General features: G+C 50.3%; 1 protein-coding gene across 2 annotated transcripts in view; it reads left to right on the top strand.

Moving 5' to 3' along the window:
- HS3ST4 (heparan sulfate-glucosamine 3-sulfotransferase 4) overlaps positions 1 to 7,901 on the top strand; it is a 390,917-nt gene extending 383,016 nt beyond the window's left edge. Inside the window, exon 2 of one of the 2 annotated variants that reach the window (XM_004774044.2) lies at positions 5,558 to 7,901. In XM_004774044.2, the coding sequence (XP_004774101.2) occupies positions 5,558 to 6,194 (637 nt within the window). In that variant the 3' untranslated portion in view covers positions 6,195 to 7,901. The remainder of the gene's footprint in view (positions 1 to 5,557) is intronic. The other variant, XM_045072610.1, reaches the window with a different exon arrangement.
- Positions 7,902 to 21,210: the final 13,309 nt, after the last annotated feature.

The following is a 21,210-nucleotide window of genomic DNA, read 5'->3' as shown; positions in this document are numbered from 1 at the left end:
CCGTAGTGAAACGCGCTTAGGAGTAGACGGGGGACGGCCAGCGCAGGTGGGGGCCACGACCTTAGCTAGAGGGTGCCGTCCTGGCTAGTCCGTCCCCAGGACAGGGGACAACACCCTAGGGTCACCCGATCAACAACAGCATGGCAAGTCTCTGCGGGAAAGCCCAGCCAGAAGGGGCAGCTGTGTAGAGTCCGACCCCGGGAGGAGGGACGTGGTGCCGGTGGGAACCCGGGACCAGGCACACAGGGGTCCGTCCGCCGGTGGGGTCTGGTCAGAGGCGAAGCCGCAGCAGGTCTGGGGGCTTTGGCCGGACCTTCCACTGCTGCGGCTTCTCGTGCGCGTGATGGGCTTTTCCACTCTGGAGCGGTGGACCCCGGGGTGACACCAGAGACCTTAAGGGCAGAAGGCGTGGTGAGCACCACAGAGTGAGGCGCTGTCCACTGTGGTCCGAGGGGGTCCCTTTTCCTGTCTCTGACCCGGACTGAGTCTCCGGCCTCGAAGGGGTGCACCGGGACACTAAGGAGATTGGGGCCGCTCAGCGGTGCACTGTTGTCATTTATTGGGGGCGGCCCCCGGGGCCTGAAGTTGTCTTTTTCTCTTTATCTCCAATCTGATGTGACTTTTCTGGAAGGCGCTGCAGGCACGGAGTTTGGAAGTGGAGTAACCAAGCGTCCCGGGGTGCCGTGGACCCGCAGGGGGCCAAGCATAGACCGGCCACGGGATCCTGCAGGATTGCTATATCCTCTGGAAGTCAGACAGCCCCGAGGAGCTTCTGTTGCCTTCTTTGTTGGGGTAGCTTTTCCTGCGGCAGCGAGGAGGGCCCTCGCCCTGTACACGGCCCGCTGGACAGGCCCAGGAGCAAAGGCGGGGCGGGCGTCAGTGTGGACGCTGACCCGCTGGCCTTCACTGCAGGTGCGGGCTCGGACGGAGGCGCGGAGTGCAGCCCGCTGGGCCGACCGTCCCGCTGCGAACGCCTTAGCCTCTAGGACTCAGTGGTCGTGGTCACTGCACAGCCCGCTTCTCGGGCACCTTGTTGTAGGCAACTGCCACCGTCGCTGAACTGCGTGAGCTCTGGATTCTTCACGGCTCGATCCCGTGATCTGGACGCTCGCGCAGACTCCATCGGAGCAGCTGTGCTCTGGTCGCCCCTCTTCCGTGGGGAGAAAGGTTGCTGGGGTTAATGTCCTCACCGACTCAAGGGTGACCCGTGGGTTCTCGCAGAGGAGCCCTTGGTACTGGGCAGGCCGAGAGCTGGGCAGGAAGCGGTGCCCCTGGGTGTTCGTGAGGATCCAACTGCAGGAGGGAGCTTGAGGTTAAGTTCTTGTCCCAGGCGAGCTTGTCTGCGTCCCGAGTAGGCCTGTGGCTGCGAGCGCCCTGCGGGGTCCGGTCGGGTCCACAGATACGTACGTGGCCGGTGTCGGGGCCCAGCAGTCCGGGTGAGTAACCACGCGCTGCTTGATCATGGACACAGAGATTCGATGTTTGGGAGGCCCAGGGCTGGAGCCCGGGCCCAGTACAGCCTTCATCCCTGTGAGGGCTGCTTCTGCTTTCCAGTCCGGGCCGGGGGTTCTCGATTCAATCCCCCTAAGAGATTACAGCAGGGTGCTGCTGTTGCCGAGAACCCCGGAATCCAGATGCGGCACAGTCCTGTAGCCCCGCAGGAGTTCTCGTCGGCCCTTTTTCGTCTGGGGCTGTGGCAAGGGGGTGATGACTTTTTTCTCTCTTGACCTAGGCTTTTTCTCCCCTTGGGTAAGGAGGAAACCAAGGTAATGGACCTGTTGGCAGATTAGTGTCTTCTTCCCTGAGGCTCAGTATCCCGAGTCTGACAGGAGCCCTCAGAGGGCCTTTGTGCCTTTTGTGCTGTCTTCTTGTGCGACCCTGGCGAGGAGGAGGTCGTCCACATCCTGGAGGAGGTGCGTGGATTTGGGGCCACTGGGTGCAGGGAGACGGCTACCTTGTTGATGGCCCGCAGGTCTCGGGCTGGTCCATGTCCCCTGCTGGCTTCATAACTGGCATAACTGGGTATTCCTGGCCGACTGGCACTCAATCAGGTACCTGCGCCTTTAAGTCTGGCCAGATGTTCGCGAATACCAGTCTTAGCTTTTTGTCAGAGGGGCCATTGCCTTTGCCTCTGGGGTAGGGCTCCCGGGATCAGTTAGCAGTGATAGGGGCTGATTCTGGGCGAGTCCCGTTGGGTTGTCTTCAGCCCCTACTGTAGGTGAACCTGAACTCCGGCAGGCCACTTGGCCGGGCCTGGGCGCGGAATAGCCTCCGTTTTTTCTTGGTGTGGTAATCGCTAGTACTAGAGACCTGCTCTCCTTGTGCCTTGGGTTTAATCGGAGGCTGGTATGCCCAGTGGGCTCAAACTTTATCTGAGCCCCAAGCCTGGAGAGTAGATCTCAGCCCAGGAGCAGGGTGGGGTAATCCGGTAGATAAAGGAATCCAGGTCAGACCTTGTGGCCCCCGAATTTACACTGACGAGCCCGGCCCAAGGGCTGCTGTATCACCCATGTCCCCGTGGCCCAAGGATGGCTGCAGTCCTTTTGCTGAAGGGGCCACTGTGGAGATGACAGCAGAGTGCTCGGCCCCAGTATGAACCATGGAAGTCACTGGTTGGCTCCTATTTTTATTTTGACGTGGGCTCACCGGGGCCGAGGAGGCGGCGGCTCAGTTCCCCTCAGTCTTCCCCAAGGCCTATAAGGTCCCCTTGTCTTTACCGGAGGCACATTGATCCCTGGCCAAGGAGGCGCTGGCTTTTCCCCACTTTCAGTGGTTTGGGCCTCTCCGCCTTACAGACCTGCCAACGGGGCCACTCTGAAATCCCTTTCCCAGAATGAACAGGTGGCCCGTGTGTCCCTCTGAGGGGGTCGGTGGTGGAGAAAGGTTGATGATACAGCATGGAATGGTCGGCCTGGGCTGTCCTGTCTTTACTGTGCCTCTCAGGGTCTCGCTTCTCTTGGACCGGCATTTGGAGGGTACTTGGCCCGGCTCGGGGTGCAGCCTGGCTGCTGGTCCCAGACAAAGGGGACCCTCTGGGCCTGGAGCACAGTGAGACCAGCGGCAGTGGAGTGTCTGGAACTAGGGGGGCACGTGTAGGAGCCTTCGGGGCGTATGGAGGGGCAGGGTCAGGTTAGCCGTGGGGTGTCCTGCTGGGGTCTGTGGAGCAGGGGCTTCTGCCGGTCTCTCTGGGCCGCCTGGATGAGGCCATTAATACCCTGGCCTCTCCCTGCCTGTTGCAAGGGGAGGGCGCTGGGCAATTCCTAGCCAGGAGTCCATGTGCAGAAACTGGTCGTGGTGTCCTGGTTCTCCTGTTACAAGTTGTCACACTCGACGATCCGTTGGGACATCCAGTGTCCCTTCTGAAGGCCAGCCGACATTAAAGGTGGCCCTTCTAACTCAATTTGCCGGGATGCATCTTAACTGCATAGTCTCTGAAAACCCCTTCCTGAAATGTTGGCCATACAGTCTAGGACCGTAGGTTTCTCTGCCCTGATCCCGTCGTGATGTCCCGGTATGCGGTGGCGCAGAGACACACAGAGGGGGGCTGCCCCTGCTGAGGACAGACCGGTCAGATGCCCGCCTGTCCGCCCTCCTTGGGGGCCTCTTGGCCATAGCGAGTCCGTGTAAACTGCAGACTGGCACCCCGAAGGGCTCGCCATAGAGCCTATGAGGTCACCAGGGAAGCAGGTCGGGGCCCACTCAGACTCCGTAGTCTCAAGGCCGTGGAGCCACAGAGTCAGCCCCTCTGACAAGCCGGGTCAAACCGCTCGTCCCCTCACGCAGCCACACCGAAGCCATTACAGTCCGCGCCCCCTCCACGCCCCCCAGGAGGCCCTGACCTGTGAAATTCCTTTCTGTCCTCCCTTTTGGGGGTTTCTGACCTGAGGGACCTCCCTCCCTGGGAAGTCCTGCCTGTGAGACCTTGGAGGTCTCCTGGAGGATATCAGTCTCTCCTCCCCACCCCACCCCCCACCCCCGGACAGGTGGGTATGACCGGTCCTATGGCCCCGGGCCTTACTGGAATCCGGCGTGGGGACCAGGTCCTCCCCTGCCAAGTCTCCTGGAGTCCACTGGAAACAGTGGCTCGGGGCCCGTCGGAGGCGACCAGGTGGGAGACGCTGAAGATAAGACAGGCCTCGCCTGCTCCGCTCCGACCCCCCGTCCCATCATCGTCACGGCCCCCAAACCAGTAGCAACAAGGGGCCAGTGCGGTTGGATTTCCCGGTCAGGGAGCCAAATGTTACGCAACACAGACCAGATCCTGGCCAAAAAACTGGAGCGGCCTCGGAGACCGTGGAAGACCAGAGGTTTATTTCATGCTAGCGGGCCCAGAAGAGAGCAATCTCTCACGGCCTGAGCCCCGAGCACCGGCAAGGGGGCCGTTAGGTACGTTTTGACTTCCATCTCTGCCACCCGTGTGGCTGCGGCCAGCAGGGCAGGGGAGAGTCTGCAGTGGCCCTGGGGCCGGGACTGGGATTCCCCTGCGGGATCCGTCAGCCCCCTCAGAACACAGATTTTCCTCATCAGAGCAAGGTCAAGAAGAATCCGTTTCTAGAACCAGACCCATGCTAGGTGGGTTCACACTGTATGTAGTTCTTGTTCTGCACTTGCTTTAGGATTTTACAGAGGGGAGTGGAGGGACGTGACTGTGCTGGGTCGGGTCATGAAGCTTCTCTGGGTCCTGTCTCTGGGCTTCTTTCCTTCACTTGCACAGCGATGGCCTTTGGACCAGGTCAAGGCTCAGCATAGGTTTTCCTAAAGGGCCAGCGAGTAAATACACTTGGTTCTGTGTGTCTTCAAGCCCCTGGTGCAGCTACTCAGCTGTGCTGTTGTCACACTGAAGCCACCAGGGACAGTAAGGAAGTGTGGCTATGTTCCAGGGGAGGTTTATTTATGGGCATGGAAATCTGAATTTCTTACTTTCATGCATCACAAAATGTTATTATTATTATGTTGAGTTTTTTTCCCATCCGTTTAAAAGAGATTAAAAATCAGACTTAGCATCTAGTCATACCAAAAAAAGAGAGAGAGAGAGGCAGGGAGTAGTTGGCCAACCCCTGGTCTAGATAATCTTTGAGTTCTTGGGGCTCTCAAACATTCTCCAAAAGCTGCTACGACACTAGTAATACCCTTGACTTATTAAGCTCTTGCACGTGCCCAATTCTGTGCTAAATGCTTTACAAGTGTTATCTCCCTTGATCCTCGTTCTGCAGTGTGAAGCAAGTACTGTCCTTACCCTGCTTCAGAGATTACACCAAACTCACACACGGAGAAATTAAGAGTGTATCTCGGTTGGACGTAACTCGTGGGAGATAGGGCAGCACTCCAACCCAGGTGTACGAGGTTCCCGAGGATGGCGGCGGAAGCCTTCTGCTGCCTTTCCTGACCAGACCATAATCAGAGCCTTAGTGGGACAGAGTTAGAAAGAATCCTTGGGATTTATCAGCGAATTTTCTGTTGTAGCTGCCCACGCAGCTCCGGCGGTCGCCCGTCGTGCACGATTGGTCGAAGCGGTTCTGGAGGGGGTGACGGCTCTTTCCTTTCTCTCCTCTTCCAGAAACGTGATGCCCAAGACTCTGGACGGGCAGGTGACCATGGAGAAGACGCCGAGTTACTTTGTGACCAGCGAGGCCCCCAAGCGCATCCACGCCATGGCCAAGGACATCAAACTGATCGTGGTGGTGAGGAACCCCGTGACCAGGGCCATCTCGGATTACACCCAGACGCTGTCCAAGAAACCCGAGATCCCCACCTTCGAGGTGCTGGCCTTCAAAAACCGGACCCTAGGGCTGATCGACGCCTCCTGGAGTGCCATCCGGATAGGGATCTACGCTCTGCACCTGGAAAACTGGCTCCAGTATTTCCCGCTCTCCCAGATCCTCTTTGTCAGCGGAGAGCGACTCATAGTGGACCCTGCTGGGGAAATGGCCAAAGTCCAGGATTTTCTAGGCCTCAAGCGTGTCGTGACTGAAAAACATTTCTATTTCAACAAAACCAAGGGGTTCCCTTGTCTAAAGAAGCCGGAAGACAGCAGTGCCCCAAGATGCTTAGGCAAGAGCAAAGGTCGGACTCATCCGCGCATCGACCCCGATGTGATCCACAGACTGCAGAAATTCTACAAACCCTTCAACATGATGTTTTACCAAATGACTGGTCAAGATTTCCAGTGGGAACGGGAAGAGGGTGACCAGTGAAGTTAGAGAAGCAGAGGGAAGGCTAGTGAGTAGTCACGGAGGCTTCTCCCCGAGTCCTGAAGTCCCCCCAGCGGGGTCTGTAGCCTCAGCCCCACTGGAGTGCCCAGTAGATCCCTCCCCGCCCTGCCCTCTGGCCCCCCGGGATCGCTTCCAATGCTGTAGGCTTAGGCAAAGGGATGGATCCCATGGCATCCTCGTGGAGGCACTGGGTTTGCCAGGGCAGCGGCATCTGGTTGACCCGATGGCCACCAGGAGCCACAGTTAATTCTTGTCTTCTGCTAATTCTGAAGACAGGTTAAATAGCCGTCAAGGTCAGAGACCATGCCAGGAATGTTTAAGTGATTAAAAAAAAAAAAGAAAAGAGGAAGGAAGGTCTACTTTGGCCACTGCAGGAGCCCAAGTCCTAGCCCTGCCTTTGGCACAGCCTCTTCTGTACAAACCTTCGCTTTGGCCTCTCTCCAGAATGCTACTTGTGGCTGAGTGCTCCAGGACTCCCAGGGAGCAAGGTCCTTTTTCTCTGCGGTGTCTCTAGCCTCCTCCTTCAAGGTCTCATCCCACAACCCTTTGACGTCCCTCCTCCCCTTATGAAGGCAGAGGCATGCACGGTCCTCACCGGAAAACAAAACAAACAAAAAAAATAAAAGCTGACACCTTTAGAAGCCTTCTTTCCAAGAGCCCTCCAAGGAGGGTCCTGGGCTGTGTGAAGCTTGGCATAGGCCCTCACGAAAGAATCAGGCCTGCGTGCCTGTCCTCGGGGCCATGTGATTGCCTTTGAGTTCTGAGCCCTGTGGTTGGTAGAGATAAATGTAATTTCGGGGGGTGACAATGAAGGCCAGATCTTTCGATGGGAGGTCTCCGTATGTGACGACCCTCAACACCACAGCTCTGAGGAAGGCTTTTGGGGTGGGCTCTGTCCCTTGTGGTCCTGAGAGGCGCAAGGACCAGAGAGTTGGCATGTCTTCCGTTATGGGTAATCCTGAGCAACACAGCCAACAGGGGATCTTGTTTGTCCCGCCGTGTCCCCCTCACGGTCATCTGATGCTTCCCTTACTCTCTTCGGAGATGGCACAATGAGGCAGTGACCGAGTGTCGACCCCCTCCAGGGCCGGTCTTCTCATCCAGCCTGCGGCTGCGGGGGAGGGCCGGGGCTGTCTGCGGACACCCCCACTAAGGGCTGCTGAACCACGTGTCCCTTCCCGTTACTTTGATTTGATTAAAAGGCCGCCTTTGACACCAAGCGCTTGTTCACAGATCTCTAAAACCAGGAACTGTTCCAGTAAATTTGGAAATCTGTATGAGTGGGGGGAGCTAAGTCTGTTCACCTGTCATTAAACTCATTTCTCCCGCTAAATGAAAACTGTGTTGTTATAAAGCTTAATGCAACCCGACTGATGGGCTTCGATGGTGTGTTTGTATGGGTCACCCCCAACCCCCGCCGCACCCTCACATTCCAGGACGATCCCTTCTGCTCCCCGGGTGGGCAGAAAGCCCCAGGTTAGAGAATCTTCCAGGGGCTTCTATCTGCACGGCCAGATAATCCTCCAAACAGCACAAAGGAAGTGACTCGAAGGAGTGCAGCTTTCTCTTAACTAATCCCAGCAAGCGGTGGACGGGTACACTAGACTCAAACAACCTTCCAGATGATTTTTTGTCAGGTAAGAAAGTGGTCTTTGAACCAAAGGCAACGAATATGCCTTCACCACCAAAGCAAAAGAAGACACACACAGGCACCCACGAACCCATCTCTTTGAAGGAAGACAGGGCCCGCTGGTTCAGAACAGAGTTCTGGGGGCTGATGGGGGCGTCCTTCCCCTCAGGGGCAGCTGTGGGGTTTCTCGGGCTACAGCTTCCGGACCATCACCCCTGACCACACTTCCCTGTGGAATCCAGAGCTCTGGGACCGAGTTGAGGCACCGGTCCTTTCAAAAACATTCCTACGGGAGCTGGGATTGAGAACAGCTAGAAGCAGGTCGTGATTGTGTCTGTCTTTGCCCTGGCATCTCGGTCTTGCCCTCTTGTGTTCCTATGTGGGGACTGCTCCCAAGAGACGTGGCCCCCAGAGTCCCGGCTTCCTGGGACAAACATGGTCTCTTTTTGTGGGGGCAGAGCTCAGTGGGAACTAGGTAAGGGGAGATCTCACAATGTAGACAGTCAAAGAAGCATCTGGTTCCAAGAAGGCTTTAAAGATATTTTTCTACCAGCTAAGAAGGACCATTACACCAGCCTAGCCTCACCCTCATCTCCTCTAACCCGGGTGGACGCACACGGCTCAGCCCCTCAATTACACTCACTTTCCGCTTTCCATCTCCGGGGCTGTCTCTCCGTCCCCATAAACCCAGAACATCGACACCTTAAGTGCTGCTTAAAAAGCAGCCTAGTCATTACGGGTCTTCAAGTAAATATGAGAAGCAAATCCATTTTTAATAGGGTGAGCCGACTTCATAGGCCATACTCACCTGGAAAATAAAACGGGGAACCTCCCCGCTCCCCTTAAAGTATATAAAATCCCGCGTCTAGCAGCAGGCTTAAATTCTCCAGAGAAATCAGGCAGAGGCCGAAACCTTGAGAGCTTGACGGCTTTTGTCTTAAGGGTCTGTATGGCTGTATGGTTGAGAGCTCATGGTTTGGAAAAGAAATGCAAACTTGACATGCTTAAGGTCTATTTCCTGCAGTGCCTACTCTGGCTTGATCCTCGTGGCTCAGAGTGAGCCGGTAAACCGTGTCCCCTTCAGTGGGTGAACTTGACAAAAGAATTATTTCCTCTCCACAAAAGCTAAGTCAGCCCGCTCAAAGAGTCAGGTTAATAATACCTCCGCCCTATTTGAACGTGAGCATTGCAACTCACAGGAGATGGAGTTTTGTATTTGATTTCAATTAGCAAAGCATAAATTATATTTAATTTTCTATTCCCCTCTTTCCCCTCGAATGGCTGATTCACAGCTCTGGAGAGGCCGCTGCGCGGGGTTCGGAGGAGAAAAGAATTCATTCCTCCCCAGAGTGTAGCTGTCCACGTCCCATAGTCTCGCTGCTGGCCAGTATTCTTCTGTACCCGAAACCTATGAACGCCGTGGCCTTGCCACTTAGACCTACCAGCTCAGAGCAAACAGCAATAATAGCAGAAGCGCCCGGCAGCCTCGTTTATCTTCCTTTCGACCGCAGACGCAAACCACGACTTCAGTCTCATCCCGTTTCTTACTTTACTGCGCCTGCCCGTCCGACCACCCTCGGCCCCGTGATTCCCTGAAGAAAATCTCTGCCTCACGGCTGTCAGAGACGTGGCTGGGGTCTGTCCTGGTCTCTCTGTGTGTCTTGGACAAGTGTCATTGGCTGTCTAAGCCTTAGTTTTCATATCTCTAAAATGGGTATACTTAATCCCTACCCCACCAGCTGCTCAGAGTTTCTTTGGTGGTCAAAGTGAATGGGTGCATGGAGGGCATCCGAAAACAATGAAGGGGGGCGCCTGGGGGGCTCAGTGGGTGAAGCCTCTGCCTTCGGCTCAGGTCATGATCTCAGGGTCCTGGAATCGAGTCCCGCATCGGGCTCTCTGCTTGGCGCAGAGTCTGCTTCCTCCTCTCTCTCTCTCTGCCTCTCCGCCTACGTGTGACCTCTGTCTGTCAAATAAATAAAGTCTTTGAAAAGAATGAAGGGCTTGAATGACACAATGGATAGTGATGATGACGGTGATGAAGGCGATCCTGAAGGAGGAGGAGGAGGAGGAGGAGGAGGAGGTTCTCAATCCCCCTTTCATAACAACACACTTTTACAGGGTTCCAAGATTGGGCAATTATGAGAATGTTCAGAGAATATGAACCATGGGACGTCTGGGTGGCTCAGTCGTTAACATCTGCCTTCAGCTCAAGTCATGATCTCAGGGTCATGGGATCGAGTCCCGCATCGGGCTCCTTGCTCCGTGGGGAGCTGCTTCTCCCTCTGCTCCTGCCCCTGCTTGTGCTCTCTCTCTCTTTCTCTCTCACAAATAAATAAAACCTTTAGAAAAAATATGAGGCAGCAACGGTGTTGCTGGAAGCTCAAGCCAGAAGACAAGACCTCCGCAGCACAGGACTGGCAGGATTTCGGGCGTACAAAGGCAACCCTGGCTGCTGATCAGGGCCTCCCCTAACCCCATACACACACAGTGTGGCCTTCCCTTGCTCCACACTCAAGGTTCTTTTAGATGCAACAGGGTCCACCAGATCCTCTTGAGGTGAAAATGGGAGTGACATTTTCAAGCCTCCGGGCTACGAATGCTGTGCCCAGAGCTCTGCCCCCCGCAAGTTTACGTGCAACACAAAGAAAGGGGAAAACTGGGCCAGGTGCCTGTTCTCAAATGTTTCTGGAAATAAAGTTGGGTTGGGGGATCTCCTCAGGCTTTAGTGTAACAAACCGGCATGAGGAGAGTTGAGTTCCTAGATCAGCTTGTCCTGCGGGTGAGGAAGGATCCCTGACAAACACGAGCTACATGAACTCACTTTTTTTAATTGTGAAAATGCCCTATGCGACAAGGTAGTCAAAGGAGGTCATCAGTCCTCCGGCAGGAAGTAAAGGCCGAGGAAATACCCGGGATGTGGGCCCGCTGATGGCTGGTGCACCAGACTCGCCAGTGTCCCTGGGTGCAGGGATGGATATCGCACTGCTCTAGAGTTAACCGTGTTTCATTCCGACTTTCATGCCACAAATAAATGCATAGACGACCAAGTGGCAACTGAAAGAGGAGAGAGAGAGAAAAGCTGCCTTGCCGGGGCTCCCAGCGTGCTGGGGAAGACAGTCACACGAGAAATGCGTACAGAGGAGGTTTCCACTGTTACGAGAGAGGATGTTCAGGGCACTATGGAAGCATGACACTGGGGCGGGGGTAACTGACCGAGGGAAAAGAAAGACCGCTCTGTGCTAAAGGCATTAACGACCGCGTGGGTAGCATTTACCCAAATCATAAGAGTATTCTTATGCTCCAGATTTATGCTAAAGCCCAAAGAGCTAGGCACTAACAAAAGATTAAAAATACAAGATTGTATTAAGAAGGTTGTTAGGGATTTGGGGTGGGGAGATGGAGTGTATCCGAAGGACTTTGTTACCAAGGCTCATCTTCTCCCAGAAGGCAGGCTGACCAGAGCCAAGCCACTTAATAAGGAACATAAATTCTTCCAGACACAGCCCTTGCTCCCGTCTGTGTCTCCCTTAGCACCATCCCAGAGCAAGGTCAAAGGATGACCTTCTTCCCTTAGCTGTCAGCTGCTTGTTGATTCATAGATCAAGAAGGAAACACCAAACCAATGGAAATCCAACTTTTCTGGAAATGTGCCAAAGTCAGTGATGGTTCACATGAAAACGCACGCGCGCGCGCGCACGCACGCACACACACACACACATCTTAGATCGGCACAGATGATGTCGACTTGTCATCTCGGTCAGGGCTAATCAATAAGTCTTGTCCCCATATTTTATAGCTGGGGACTCTGGAGGTTTGGGAATTTGAGGGATTCTCCCAAAGTTCCACAGCCACGTAGCAATGGAAATAAAACCACAAGGCAGGTTGCCACGCTGGGGATCATGGGAGAGACAGGTGCCAGGACAGCCTGCCCTGAATCACCCGATTAACATGGGTATTCCAACAGGTATTTTCATCGTCTTGTCTCTAAGCCCAGGGAAAGTCAGTCTGAATAGCTCAGATCCCATTCATCATTCTGGACCATTGGCAAGGATGCTTTTGAAATAGAAGCATAAAGACCAGTTGGGAGGTCATCCTTGCGGCCATGAGCAGACTAGAGCTAGAAGAGTCTATCGTGTCTTAGGCTTAGAAGGATCTCCATCACAGCATTGTTCTGGCTCTGAGTGGACCCATACCTCCCTGTCCTGGTCATATCTGTGGGGCTTCAGGAGGACTGGATGGGGACACACAGAGCTCGCTGGGTTAACACTTTTCTTAAGCCTCAACTTGAGAGAAGAGTTGATACTAAGCTTTTGAACATTTCTAACTTTTTTTTTTTTTTTAAACCTCTCCCTACTTGGAAGAAACACAAAATCGCTTGGGAAAGGGGGAATGAAATGAGCTGGAATTGCAGGATTCGGCTGGATCCAGGTGAGGAGAAGGACCAGCTGTGGTTCTCAAAAGGTTGAGACCCTGTGACTTCCGGCCCACCTGCCCCCACAGAGGGTCCACAGAGGCAAAGTTGGAACAGGACACCACAGCCATCAGCCTTCACTCAGCTCTGCACTGGATGCAGACTTGGCCTCCCCCCGCCTAAACAATTCCAAGCAGTCCCAATTCCCGTCTCTTCCACATGTTTGCTTGCAACTCAATGACACCAACGTCTCTGTAATAAAGGCTGTTTCCCCCTAAATACACATGTCTTTAGGGTCTGAGCATTTGTCACCAGTTTGTCTCTGAGGTCATGGGAACAGCCTTGGGATAATACACAAACGAACGAAACGGCCATAAACGGTATCAAGAAAAACCGAAGAGTGTGTGTTCTTGCCCCTTAACTCACCGGACAAGTGATCTTCAGCAGTCACTTGGGTTCCGTGTATCCCAAGAAGAAAGTTAATGTCTGCAGATCCCACTGCGGCTTTCTGAGATCCAAGGCAAGACTTTCTGATGGAGCAGGAGACCCCTCTTTTCCCTCATTGATGGAAGAAAAGATTGCTTCATTTTGATCCCAGTGGGAGTGCTTATCCAGGGTCCCGGGGGACAGGATGGACTCCTGGGAATGCTGGCGGCAGGGCACAGCAGCACTTTGGAAATAAGGGCTCTCATGAGCCTGGCCATCCTGCAGAGAGGGGGAAAGAAAAAAGCACAAGAATAGAATGAGAACTGTTTACACCATGGGCAGTACATCGGAGGGCTGAGTCTTAATCATAGGCTCACAGAGCAGTCTCGGAGCCAGGATGAATCCCATCAGCCATTTATTCTGCTCTGCTGCTCTCAGCAGAGAACGCAGATTGGGTTCTCTATAAATTTCTGGTTTCTCAGTTCAGCGAGGCCCTCAGTTCTGCTATTCATTCCTTTTATTTGTCCCCAGGCAGCTCTTTTTCCCAGGCCCCTTGGATCTGTTTCGGAGACTTCACTTCCTCCAAGCTCTGCGCCCCACCCACGGTCTCCCCCACCCACGGTGTTCCTGTGGCCAGGGAAGGTGGCTTTCCGAAGAAAGCCAGGTTCTCTCTCTTGCTCGCTCTCTCTGCCTCTCACTGGACTTGCACTCCTTCCTTCCTCGGGTGAAGACAGTGACAGCGCCCACGTCAAGGGATAGTTTGAGGGCCAGGGGGAGCTTTAAAAGGGGGAATAGCAAAGAAAGAGCTCCGTGGGCTGACTTACTAGTATTACCATTATTACCATTATTATGAACTTTAAAAATCGCTCCTTATGGAAGATGGCAGAGGAGCAGGAGACCCTGTTTCAACCAGTCCCCCGAATTGAGCTAAATATCTACCAGAACACTCTGGACACCCATGAAATCAGCCTGAGATGGAAGATCACATACTTCTGGATCTCTGCAGCGGCAGAAGGTCATCAGTGGAGACGTACAGTGGAGTGGGCTTGCCTGGACTGATATTGGGGGATAGACAGAAGGGGGAGGGGCCACCAGAAGTGACCCATTGGAAACAATACCCCAATACGAAAGTGCCCTGTGCTTGGGGACCGGCATCAGCTTGGTGACTGGTTAACAGCACTCAAAAAGAACAAAAGGTCTTAAGGGGCAAGTGGTGGGATCGGATGGCCACAGGCATGGACCCAGGCCCAGGGTCCCAGGGTGGACACAGCCAGCGCCCACCCACACATGCGAGAGCCCAGCAGGGGCTCCAGTCATCGGTCCCTGGGTCCCGCAGCCGTCCGTGGCCTGTGCTGCCACTGGGGCTGTGTGCACTCGACACGGGCTCCAGACAGCGGTCCCAGCAACGGCAGCCACCGGGATCCAGCTCACCTGCAACAGTATCGCTCACGGTTTTAGTGGCACGGGGGTGCAGAGCCAAGCGGGGGACTCGGCTCTGAGGGGGGACCACTGAGAGGGTGGCTGGGGTGCGCACTGCCTATGGGAGGTGGCCGTGTTCAGCAGAGTTTGGACAGGAGGAGTCTGTGTGTTCTGGACCATTCAGAGGGGAGCAGACTGGGGCTTCTCATCTGGGGCAGAAGTCTGGGTGCTGACAGTTTGCTTTGCTCTGACCCTCTGAAAAGGTGAAAAAGCCTCCCCAAATCAAAAACCTCCAAAGAACAAAAGCCTGACAAAACAGTTTCCACTAGCCCTTGATGGGGGCAGGACGACTCAGTTCAAGCAAGACTGACCGAAAAACATCCCCTGCCCCAGAAGACAAGCCAAAAGAACAAGAAGACAACAACCACAGGGTCCCCATAAAACTGTAAAACCCCAACATCAGGGGAAATCAATATATTAAGCTCCCACCATTGCCCCAAACCTGTATATTTCATAGATGCAACTTTTCTTTTTTTAAAATTCATTTTCACAAATCGTGTTCTTTTATTTTTTTAACCTATTTGCCATTACAAGTATATGTTTAATACAACATATTCCATAATAACCTTTTAACTTGAACTTTTTTCATACATATACCTTTCTTTTTCTTGCTTTTATCCATAAACAGATATAAGCGTCAAGGTAGTCCTTTTTTCCTGTTCAATACTACTTCCCTAAATAAACTAGTTTTCATTTCCCTGTATCTCTGGAAAGTTGAGTCCTTCAGCAAGGATAACGACACACCCAAGAACTGAAATAACATTCCTTGCCCACATCGAGGGTTTGTAACCACATTTCCATCTCAGTCTTCTGTCAGTGTTTCCGTGTATTTGGTTTTGTACTACAGAAATCTTATTCTTGGGTTTTGTTTGGACAGGGCTTTTCTTTTCCTTTTTTTTTTTTTTTTTTTTTTTTAACTTTTGTCAGTCTTTTTGTTTGTTTATTTTTGTATCTTATAAATAAATCTTACTTTGGGGGCTAATTTTGGCTGGGTTTTTTGTTTTCTCTATTTCTCTCTTTTCTTTTTGGGGGTGACTTCCAATTGCTCTGAAACTTTCCAGGGTGCATCCTGATTGGATCATGGCTGATACATTCAGCTACACATCCCCTCAACCACCTCTCACCAAAATGACTAGGAGGAGGAACACCCAACAGAGGAAAAATCCAGAGACTGTGACCTCCGCCACAGAACTATTGGATTTGGGCATAAACAATATGTCGGAAATGGAATTCCGGGTAACAATTATCCAGGCAATGGCTAGGTTGGAGAAGACATTAGTAGCGACAGAGAATGTCTAAGGATGGAAGTGAGAGCTGATTCAGCAGAACTTAAAAATGCGAACACTGAGATCCAATCTAATCCAAAGACTCTAACGGCTAGGGTGAATGAGTCAGAAGGTCGAATTAGTGATCTAGAAGACAAACTGATAGAAAATAAGGATCAAGAGGAAGCCTGGAACAAACATCTTAGAAGACATGAAAACAGAGTTAGGGAAATAAATGATGCCATAAAACGTTCCAATGTCAGAATTTTTGGATCCCTGAGTGGGGTGGAGAGAGAGACAGGACTAGAAGATATCATTGAACCAATCCTAGAAAAGAATTTCCCTAATATGGGAAATGGAACCAGGGTATATGTCATAGAGGCAGAGAGGACACTCCCCAAGCTCAATGAGGGTAGAAAGACATCCAGGCATGTGATTGTGAGATTTGTGAATCCTGATTTCAGAGAGTCTTAAAGCCAGCTAGGGGGAAGAGATTCCTTACTTACAGATGGAGGACCATCAGAATAATGTCAGACCTGCCCACAGAAAGCTGGCAAGCCAGAAAGGGCTTGCAAGACCTATTCAGGACACTAAATGAAAAGAACATGTTGCCAAGAATACTTTGTCCAGCAAGGCTGACTTTCAGAATGGATGGAGAGATAAAGAGCTTCCAAGACTGGCAAAGTTTAAAAGATTGTATGACCCCCAAGCCAGCACTACAAGAAATATTAAGGGGGAGTTCTATAAAAGAAGAAAGAACTCAAGAGTGACATAGAACAGAAATTTACAGAGACAACCTATAGAAACAAGGACTTCACAGACAACATGATGACAATAAAATCTTATCCTTCAATAATCACTCTCAACATGAATGGCCTAAATGTTCCCATAAAAAAGCACAGGGCTGCAGACTGGATAAAACAACAGACCCATCCATATGCTGTCTACAAGAGACACATTTAGAACCTAAAGATACATCCAGACTGAAACTGAAGAGATGGAGAAGCATCGTTCATGCCAACGGGTCTCAAAAGAAAGCTGGGGTAGCGATTCTCATATCAGACAAATTAGATTTTAAGCTAAAGGCTGTAGTCAGAGATAGAGAAAGACACTACATCATTCTTAAAGGGTCCATCCACCAAGAAGATCTAGCAATTGTAAATATTTATGCCCCCAACATAGGAACACCAACTATGTAAATCAACTGTTAATCAAAATAAAGAGTCATATTGATATGAATACATCAATTGTAGGGGATCTTAACACGCCACTCTCAGCAACAGACAGATCATCGAAGCAGAAAGTCAACAAAGAAACAAGAGCTTTAAATGACACATTGGACCAGATGGACCTTGTAGCTATATACAGAACACGCCACCCTAAAACAAAAGAATACTCATTCTCAAGGGCACACAGAACCTTCTCCAGAATAGATCACATACTGGGTCACAAATCAGGGCTCAGCCAATACCAAAAGGTTGAGATTATTCCCTGCATATTCTCAGACCACAATGCTTTGCAACTGGAATTTAACCACAAGAAAAAGTTTGGGAGAAATTCAAACACTTGGAAGCTAAGGACCATCCTGCTCAAGAATGTTTAGATCAACCAGGAAATCAAAGAACTTGAACAATTCATGGAAACCAATGAGAATGAAGACACTTCAGTCCCAAAGCTATGGGGTACGGAAAAGTCTGTCTTAAGGGGGAAATACATGGTCCCCCAAGCCTCACTCAAAAAAAAAAAAAAAAAAATTGAAAAATCACCAACTCTGTTTACACCTTAAAGAACTGGAAAATCAACAACAAATTAAGTCAACCCCAAGCACAAGAAGGGAAATAATTAAAATCAGAGCAGAAATCAGTGAGCTAGAAACTAGAGCTACAGTAGAACATGTCAACGAAACTAGAAGCTGGTTCTTTGAAAGGATTAATAAGATCAATAAACCATTGGACAAAAAAATCCAAAAGAAAAGAGAGGACCCAAATGAATAAAATTATGAATGAAAGGGGAGACCAAGGAAATAGAAACACCAAGGAAATAGAAACAATCATTGGAAATTATTATCAACAATTATATGCCAATAAATGAAGCAACCTAGATGAAATGGATGTATTCCTGGAAACCTATAAACTCCCAAGACTGAAACAGGAAGAAACTGTCAACCTGAATAGACCGATATCTAGTAACGAGATTGAAGCAGTGATCAAAAACCTCCTCCCAAACCAGAGTTCAGGACCTGATGGATTCCCTGGGGAATGCTACCGAACACTCATAAAAGAAATAATACCTATTCTCCTGAAGCTGTTTCAAAAAATAAAAACAGAAGGGAAACTTCCAGACTCTATGAAGCCAGCATTACCTTGACCCCCAAACCAGACCAAGACCCCATCAAAAAGGAGAATTTCAGACCAATATCCCTGATAAATATGGACACCAAGATTCTCAACAAGATCCTAGCTAATAGGATCTAACATTAAAAAGTGCATTAAAAAGATTATCCATTATGACCAGGTGGGATTCATCCCTGGGTTGCAAGGCCGTGGGTCAACATTCACAAATCAATCAGTGTGATAGAACCAATCAATAAGAGAAGAGAGAAGAACCCATGGTCCTCTCAGTTGATGCAGAAAAGCATTTGACAAAATCCAGCATTCGTTCCTGATTAAAACTCTTCAGTGTATAGGGATAGAGGGAACATTCCTCAACTTTGTAAAATCCATCTATGAAAAACCCACAGCAAATATCCTCCTCAATGAGGAAAAGCTGACAGCCTTCCCACTGAGATCAGGAACAAGACAAGGATGCCCACTCTCACCACTGTTGTTCAACATAGTATTAGAAGTCCAAGCAAAGGCAGTCAGACAACAAAGAGAAATAAATGTATTCGGATTGGCAAAGAAGAAGTCAAACTCTCTCTCTCTTCGCAGATGACATGATACTTTACATGGAAAACCCACAGGACTCCACCCCCAAACTACTAGAACTCACACAGCATTTCAGTAATGTGGCAGGATACAAAATCAATGCACAGAAATCAGTTGCTTTCTTATACACCAACAATGAAAATACAGAAATAGAGAATCGATTCCATTTACTATAGCACCAAGAACCACAGGATACCTGGGAATAAACCTAACCAAAGAGGTAAAGGATCTCAACACTCACAAAAGAAACTAAAGACACAAAAAGATGGAAGAATATTCCACGCTCATGGATCGAAGAATAAACATTGTTAAAATGTCTGTGCTGCCCAGAGCAATCTATACATTCAATATCATCCCCATCAAAGTTCACTGACATTTTTCAAAGTGCAGAACAAAACCCTAAAATTTGTTTGGAACCAGAAAAGACCTTGAATCGCTAAGGAAATGTTCAAAAGGAAAAACAAAGCTGGGAGCATCTCATTGCCTGATTTCAAGCTTTACTACAAAGCTGTGATCTCCAAGACAGCATGGTTCTGGCACAAAAACAGACACATGAACCAATGGAACAGAGTAAGAGTCCAGATATGGACCCTCAACTGTGGTCAAGTAATCTTCAATAAAGCAGGAAAAAATATCCAGTGGAAAAAAGACAGTCTCTTCAATAGATGGTGCTGGGAAAATTGGACAGCTATGTGTAGTAGAATGAAACTCGACCATTCTCTTACACCATACACAAAGATAAACTCGAAGTGGATGAAAGACCTCAACATGAGGCAGGAATCTATCAGAATCCTAGAGGAGAACATAGGCGTCTTTAACATCGGCCACAGCAAGATCTTTCAAGACACATCTCCAAAGGCAAAGGAAACAAAAGTGAAAATTAACTTTTGGGACTTCATCAAGATCAAAAGCTTCTGCACAGCAAAGGAAACAGTCAACAGAACAAAGAGGCAACCCACGGAATGGGAGAAGATATTCGCAAATGACAGTATGGACAAAGGGCTGATCTCCAAGATCTATAAACAAGTTCTCAAACTCAACAGCTAGAAAGCAGATAATCACATCTAAAAATGTGCAGAAAACATGAACAGACACTTCTCCAAAGAAGACATGCAAATGGCTAACAGACACATGAAAAAATGTTCATCATCACTAGCCATCAGGGAGATTCAAATCGAAACCACATTGAGAAACCACCTTACACCAGTTAGAATGGCCAAAATTAACAAGACTGTAAACAACATGTGTTGGAGAGGATGTGGGATCCCTTGTACACTGTTGGTGGGAATGTAAGTTGTGCAGCCACTTTGGAAAACAGTGTGGAGATTCCTTAAGAAACTAAAAATAGAGCTCCCCTATGACCCTGCAATTGCATTGCTGGGTATTTACCCCAACGATACAGAGGTAGGAAAAAGAAGGGCCATCTCTACCCCAATATTCACAGCAGCAATGGCCACAGTTGCCAAACTGTGGAAAGAACCAAGATGCCCTTCGACAGACGAACGGATAAGGAAGATGTGGTCCATATACACTATGGAGTGGAGTATGATGCCTCCATCAGAAAGGATGAACACCCAACATTTATATCAACATGGACGGGGCTGGAGGAGATGATGCTGAATGAAGTAAGTCAAGCAGAGAGAGTCAATTATCACATGGTTTCACTTGCTTGTGGAGCATAAGCAATAACAAAGGACATTCGGGGAAGAACGGCCGGAGTGGGCTGGGGGCAATCGGATGGGGAGACAAACCATGAGCAACTGTGGACTCTGAGAAACAATTTGAGGGTTTTGGAGGGGAGGTGGGAAGGGGGTTAGGAGGGCTAAAAATCGCTCGCTAGGACATGAATTCCTCATTCTTCCACTCAGGTCTCATTAGTTCCTCTATTTGCCGAGATTCCCTAACTCTTAGCTTCTGGGATCCTGTGTTTTATCCACTTATTTCCCCCTCTTCACCGTCTTTAACGTCAGTCCAATGCCCATCAGCCCAATATTAATTTAAGGGGGAAAAACTTTCTGTCTCGCCTGTGAACATATCATACAACACCCAAATCACCCCCACACCCCCACCTTCATAGCTCAAGTTTTAGGAAGTAGATTCAACCTTCTCTTTATTCTCTGTCCTCTTCCGACACCCCTGCATCCTGGCATCGGCTCCTGGAAGTCTAAGAAGGGCTTGCTGAGCTCGGCAGGTCCGCTGCAGTCATCAGATACAGAGGCCCCCTGCAGCCGTCACCAGCTTGGTCTCGTTAGCCCTGGACTCTGTTGGCCTCCACCTCCTCCGTGAAGCCCTCCTGCTTTATCTTTCCATATTGTGTTTCTCTCCGACTCCATGCCCACCCTTGATCCCTGCCGAGCTCTGCTTCCCAGACCCCTCCTCCTTTTTCTCTCTCACTTTTATCATTGTAATCAATGCTGGAGGTTGCTCGGTCTGTTTCTCATTCTGTGGATCTTCTGGATGGTTTCACGCATTCTCATGGATCTAACAAGTCATACGCTGGCTCCCACACCCATATCACTAGGGGCCATAATTCCTACGACAGATGCCGTTAAGAGCTTATCCATTCCCCCTTTCCTTCCTAACAGAACCCTGCTTATACCCTGGCAAGAAGCGGCAGTAAGTTCATAGAAAACGGACCTATTTGTCAACCCCGGGGAATGAACCGTGACCAGTGTAAGCAATTTATGCTCATTTAATTCCCCACTGCCAGGACTTGCGACCCTCTAAAGGTCAGTGGGGTCTGAGCAGGGGTCAGCCCAAGGCTCTTGAGAAACACAATCTGTAAAGATCAAGAAAAAAAAAAGTGGCCAATGGCAAGAGGATAGGAATCCACTTTTCCTACTTCTGAATGCTGTGCTGA

Source organism: Mustela putorius, unplaced genomic scaffold (assembly GCF_011764305.1).
Source record: "Mustela putorius furo isolate JIRA1106 unplaced genomic scaffold, ASM1176430v1.1 tig00004039_pilon_pilon_pilon, whole genome shotgun sequence".
Taxonomy (NCBI): Eukaryota; Metazoa; Chordata; class Mammalia; order Carnivora; family Mustelidae; genus Mustela; species Mustela putorius.
This window is presented reverse-complemented; position numbering and strand designations above follow the sequence as displayed.